The sequence below is a fragment of the Phyllopteryx taeniolatus genome, chromosome 9 (genome assembly GCF_024500385.1).
Source record: "Phyllopteryx taeniolatus isolate TA_2022b chromosome 9, UOR_Ptae_1.2, whole genome shotgun sequence".
Classification (NCBI taxonomy): Eukaryota; Metazoa; Chordata; class Actinopteri; order Syngnathiformes; family Syngnathidae; genus Phyllopteryx; species Phyllopteryx taeniolatus.
In genome coordinates, this window is record NC_084510.1 from 27,193,271 (window position 1) to 27,199,655 (window position 6,385).

The following is a 6,385-nucleotide window of genomic DNA, read 5'->3' on the forward strand; positions in this document are numbered from 1 at the left end:
GGTACTCCGGTTTCCTCCCACATCCCCAAAACACACATGGTAGGTTAAGTGAAGACACCAAATTGTCTGTAGGTGTGAATGTGAATGCAAATGGTTCGTTTTTCCTATGTGCCCTGCAGTCGGCGCGCGACCAGTTCCGGGTGTACCCCGCCTCTTGCCTAGAGTTAGCTGGGATAAGCTCCAGCATGCCTGTGACACGCGTGAGGATAAGCGGCATGGAAAATGGATTTCTGTTAACACAATCCACACAGTCAATAATACAACTATTAACAGAGGAATTGAAGGCAAGCTACAGTGGATCTATGAAGTCTACATAACTCTTTTCAAAGGGACATTATTATTTTTTTGTGATATACAAAAATGAGACCAAGATAAATCATTTGAAAACTTTTTTCTCACTATTAGTTAACCCATAACCTTCCGATCATCCATCGATTTTCTGAACAGATTATCCTCACTAGATGTGCAAGTGACTTCCATAATATTTTTTAGAGTAGAAGTAAAAATAAGCAACTGAAATAAAGTGACAATCGTGTTTGTGGTTTGACAAAAACAAGAATAGAGTGGATTAGAGCCATCCAACGTTGTTTCCCAATAAGACCACTGGGGGTCGCAGTTTGTCCGTTGCGGTCGGTGTACGTACACGAACCCAAAGTGCAGCAATAATCACGATCATCTGTGTCCGAGGTCCATTTCCTCCAATAAGATGTTTTTATGTTTTTCTTATTTGACACTATAAACACAATGATACTGATAATTCTGGTTATGCTTTAAATTTGCATATGAGCTAATGACCTCATTTCCCAGGAAACATTTAGCCATACCATTTATATTTGCATTTGTTATTTAACATTTAGATTAAACTAAGTGTAACATAGTGTATCAAACTATATTAAACATATCTTTAAGTCGACAAATATATCATTTGTATACATGGTTTGAAGCCAAATGTGACGAAATGTTGCTGTCCTTTTCCGCTTTCGTCACTTTACAATTAAATGGCAGCCCACACGTGACGAATAATATTCAAGCGAACATTTCAATCGCCGCTCCTTTCGGAAATCGCTGGAGGGGAAACGAAAAGAAAAAAATCCTCCAGTAATTCATGGTCATTGAACTTATTTGTTTAAACATTAGACCGTGTGTACAAATTAGTAGAGGCACTTAACATTTTAAAGTAATGCAATGAAACTTCAATCATTTCAATAGCTGGTAATTCAATATTTTAATTAGGTATATAATCCGGGCTAACATGGTCGGTTGAAGACAAAGTGATGCATAAATATATCCACACATCCGTTTTCTTTACTGCTTCTCCTCACGCGGGTCGCGGGCGTGCTGGAGGCTGTCCCAGCCCGAACCGGTCGCCAGCCAACCGAAGGGCAGATATATATATATATATATATATATATATATATATATATATATATATATATATATATATATATATATATACACACACACACACAATTAATAATAATCAGGGGGGGGGGGGGGGGCAATTGGGAATTTCGGGACCGTCTAATTCCAGCCGACTTGGCCAAGCGTCTTTTTTTTTTTTTTTTTTTTTTTCGTTTGTTTTTTAATAGGATAATTCCTACATATTTTCCAAGACACACCGCTATCTTTTTACGAAACATAATTACAGACTACTATTCAACGAATACACGACGACATGGGAAAAATGAAGTTCTGAATGAATTATTATTAGGATTATTAATAGCTGTGGGTTGAGTATAGTTTGATGGTCTCGCCATAGGGCCTAGAATTTCTTAACGGAGAAGCGTAATGAGGTCCCCAAACGTATAATAAATAATAATAATAATAATAATAATAATGTGAAGTGCTCTGCAGTAATAAATACGAAGTGAAAATGTAGCGAGCCTTTGTTTTGCGAGGCTTTCGGGTGGTACAACTTGCAAGTTCGATTTTGATTGCGTTTGTGTACATTCTGTTGCTGGCAGGACAAGAAGAGAAGAAGTCCATTTTCCTGATTGCCGTTGAAACAAAAAAGGAACACCTGCGGAGCCCCATCAGAATTGGACTGGACTTCATCTTCACGTTGTCTCTGCTTGAATTACAAATGAATAGGCCTACTATTAGCGCGTAATCGGAGCAGTTCGGAAGGGTCCCGAAAGCAAACGGCGCGAAGAGGTGGAGCCAGGCAGGCGAAAAGGCCGAATGGCAGGCCAATTCATCATCGACTCCCCACCGGTACGAAAGCCCCGTGCATCGCGGTCCCTCCCATCATCGCGAAGGATGGGTGCGTTTGCGCCTGACTGCACGCTTCATTTGACGCGTGCGTCTGGCCCGCGCACTTAAGCTCGCGGAGGAAAAAGGGAAGAGGACCGTGCGGCTGGGTTTCTTCTTTCCCGGCGACCGAACATGCGTTGGCTGGCAGCGCGGCGGGAATATGAGAGCTGCTCGATCTAAGCCGTAGACGAGCGCAGCGATCATGCAGCATCCCTTGGAAATCGGGGCGTTTTACTGCCCTCCGGAAGTTCACGGGACGCATCGCTACCGGAGCTTCATGATTGAAGAGATCCTCACCGATCACCCGCGGCGCAAAGTTGCGGCGCCGACGAGAGAGCTCCTCAAATTCGGAGTACACGCGATCCTCTCCGCGCGAGCCTTCCGTCACCAAACGGGTAAGGACGAACGGAGGAATGAGCGACGCGATGGGGTCCGAGTGCTCGGGTCCCGCAAAGCAAACCGCAAGGAGTCCATTTTTTCAAACACAATCGTTGCCTGACAATCGCATTTCCGGCCAACATAATCCGGGACACGCGCAACGGATTCGGAAAAGTCGACGAGTGGCGCGTAGAACGCGCCTAGTTCAATGTGAATGTCTGACGTGGTTGCTGTTTACATACATGGGCTTGATCAAATGGATAAAGAGCCAAATCAATCGAAGGAATGGGATAGATTGCATTCCGTGCGACGGGAATTGAACAGGGGAAAATACAAGTTCGTCAAATGTATTGCATGAATCGCGTGGGAATTACATATCAAGGGGACGTTTCACGGGCTTCAATTGAAAACTAAAGAGAAAAAAAAGGGCTATCGTTTGTGAAAATTCCAACAGAGAGAGGGAGGAAAAAAAACCCATTTGTGCGTCCTGACTCGCGTATATCGCGACATCCCAGATAACGTGCGGGAGTTCCGTTCGGAATTTGGAGCGTGAAATTCGATGTGAAATTCATTTCATTTCGGCGACCCGCAAAACATGGCGGACGGTTTCGTTTGTTTGGAGTCCAGAAGACCCAAACCATGCGATGACTTCTACAATACGAACTAAGGTGTAGTTAAATGAATGTTTCCCCATTGTCTCCTGCAAGTGCTGAAGGCCGACCAGACGAGCCTGCTGAAGTTCCCCCTGTCCCCGCTCGGCTCCGCGCCGCTTTCGGCGGCTGCGAGCGCGCCAGCGCCAAACTTCCTGCTCGACCTTCACCTGCGGGGCAAACTGGAGCGGGCGTCTGACGGAACCGGCAAAAGCAAGAAGGGCCGCAGGAGCCGAACCGTGTTCACCGAACTGCAGTTGATGGGCCTGGAAAAACGCTTCGAGAAGCAAAAGTATTTGTCCACCCCCGACAGGTGAGCGGCCACATCCGAACGGCCAAATATTTGCTCGACTCTGGAGTTGCGCACAAGTCGCAAATGTCTCGACACTCGTCCCTTACAGGATAGACCTGGCCGAGTCTTTGGGTCTGAGTCAACTCCAAGTCAAAACGTGGTATCAGAACAGACGGATGAAATGGAAGAAAATGGTAAGTTCGACACACGATTACGTCAGCAAAACAAACAACGACGTTATGTCAGCACGCACCAAGCGCTTTTCACTTTGATTTGGATGTTTTCTTAGCAATTTTATAGTCACCATGTGCGGAATAATAAGTCGAATGCTAAAAGGCTCAAGTGTTAACAAAGGAGGGCTTGGGGGCGGTCGTGCGGCAGGGTTTTTTTTTCTCTTTTTCTCTTTTTCTTCTTATGTTATGTGATTTTTTTTTTTTTTTGCAATAGCCCCGCTCACAGAGTTTTTTTGAACTATTTCAAAAAAAAAAAAAAAAAAAAAAAAAGAAGCTATTTGCAAAACAGTGGAAGGTCACAGATGAGTCCTAATTATCGAGTCAATTTGCATGAGAACATGTTTGCGTTTCCCATTTGCAAGTGATCGGAAAATAGGCCGCAAGTGTCAACATTGAACGCTGTCTGTATTGTTCTGTGGAAACGGACTGTGAAATCCCAGCGCGCGCATCTGCGCTTCTCCTGCTCCTTCTGGGACGTTAGGTGCTGCAGGGAGGAGGCCTCGAGTCGCCGACCAAACCCAAAGGCCGTCCGAAGAAGAACTCGATCCCGAGCGGTGAGCAACTGTCCAAGCCGGCATCGCCCTGTGCCCCCGAATATCAGTCCCGAGGCGTGGAGGAGGAGCGCCTTAATTGACTAACCCGTCGAGCAACGACGGGGATGAACGGCGGTTCCGCTCGCTGGACTTTTGCCGCAAGCTTTCTGAACGAACAAGCGGCGCTGTAGAAAAAAAAAAAAGAAGGATATTTTAAATCGCAGCCTCGACGAAGCGGCTGCATTTTGACCTTTTCTACTTGGTGCATTTCATCTGTGTATGTTATGAATCCTTATTAAATCTATTTTCACTAATACAATCCCTCGATTTCTTTTGCGCGAAGCCTATAGCTTGGGCGCGGACCACCCTGGACCAATAGAAGCACGAGCATTCACAATTCCGAGTGTTTCGTTGAAGTCAGGAGCCCGTTTTGGGGGAGGAGGTCGCAAACCCACGCGGGGACCGTCCGATACACGCTCAATTGATCAACGTCTTCGGAATCCGCATAAATGGTTGCGTTCCTTTCATTCAAGTGCGTATTTGTCAAGGTTATGCGATGGCGCGTGGGCCGTGGATTCCCAAATCAAACCTTAACCTTTTCTGCCGCCCCCCCGCCCCCCCCCCCCCCCCCCCCCCCCCAAAAAAAAAATCAAATCAAATCAAATCAAACAAAAAGTCAACGTATTACCTTATTCTATATTTTCGTTGGAACACATAAAAAGGAAATACTGCGTTACGGACGGCATCAATTTAAGTCACTGCTGAAAAAATTTCCTTCATTTGACCATATATATATATATATATATATATATATATATATATATATATATATGTGTGTGTGTGTGTGTGTGTGTGTGTGTGTGTGTACATCGTTTGCACATGATTAACCGACGTCATTTCCCCCTCTTCTACTTGCAAATAATACAATTATATACGTTATGTACATATTTCTCATTTTACATGGTCAAATTAAGGACATTCAAATGCAATTTTGTTTTTCAGTGAGACTTACTAGGAATGAGGGCCGAACACTTTCCATTTGAGCTCGATTGTGAATTCATTGTTAGTTATTTTCAATGAATATCGCGTGCGTCAAATGAGAGGACGAAGAAGAAAACCACCGGGACGCATCTTTGTATGCAGCTCCAATTTGACTGCGCTGAAATGACGACATGTCTCGCACGAGCAAAACAAAGCGACATGACAAAAAACGCCCAAATGTCAAAATCCACCTTAGCTCCTTTTTCTCCTTGTCTGATTGAGCGAGCTTTTTTCAAGCCTCCAAAATTGTCTTCTGAGGACACGGACGGGGAATATCTTCTCGACTATGGTTCACGTTCCACCACGTCTGCTCGTCACGTATTTTTTATTTGTATTTTTAAAATCTGATAAACCCCCCCCCAAGAGCTGAGCCGCGGTTGAATTTGCCTCTCTATGTCTTCGTCTTTTTTGTGTCGTGTCGTCACCCGAGGAGTTTGAAAACAGGAGGCACCTACCCACAGTATTTTCATACTATATAAGGCGTAAAAACTCAAGATATGTTTTTAACAAAATATAGAAGAAGTAAAAGTCGTCAGAAAAATGCATAGAAAAATAAACACTCAAGTGAAGTAGAAATATCACTTCATTGAGATTTTGGAAAATATTGGAAATTTAGGGAATGGGGACTAGTTCCCCAGTTGAATTGAATGAGCCGAACTTGTAACTTTGGTTTGAATCAGTCGAAGAATGTTGAAGGAAATTTGTACAATGTCTTATTTTGGAATTTTATGGTGGGATAATGTGGAATTTTATCTTGAATAATTGTATGTTGTATAATGTGGACTTTTTGGAATGTTGAAATTCTTAGAGTGTTGAAAATAGTTTCCGAGTTCATTCGAATGAGCTGAACATTTTGAATTTGGAATGGGAATGATGTGGAACTTTAAAAAAAAAAAAAAAAATCATTCATTGGGAATATTTTTGGGTGAAAAATGTGGAATTGTTGGAAATGTGGAATTTTGAGGAATGTTAAAAAGAAATAGTACACGTGACGAAACTTGAGGT

The 6,385-nt window shown here is 43.5% G+C and overlaps 1 protein-coding gene across 1 annotated transcript; it reads left to right on the top strand.

Annotated features, from left to right (window-relative positions):
• The first annotated feature begins 1,846 nt into the window (after nt 1-1,846).
• barx1 (BARX homeobox 1) lies at nt 1,847-4,872 on the top strand. The gene is made up of 4 exons (XM_061785750.1): nt 1,847-2,648; nt 3,339-3,594; nt 3,683-3,767; nt 4,288-4,872. Exons 1-4 carry the CDS (start codon nt 2,456-2,458, stop codon nt 4,438-4,440), a joined length of 687 nt encoding a protein of 228 aa, XP_061641734.1. The 5' UTR covers nt 1,847-2,455; the 3' UTR covers nt 4,441-4,872.
• The last annotated feature ends 1,513 nt before the right edge of the window (nt 4,873-6,385 follow it).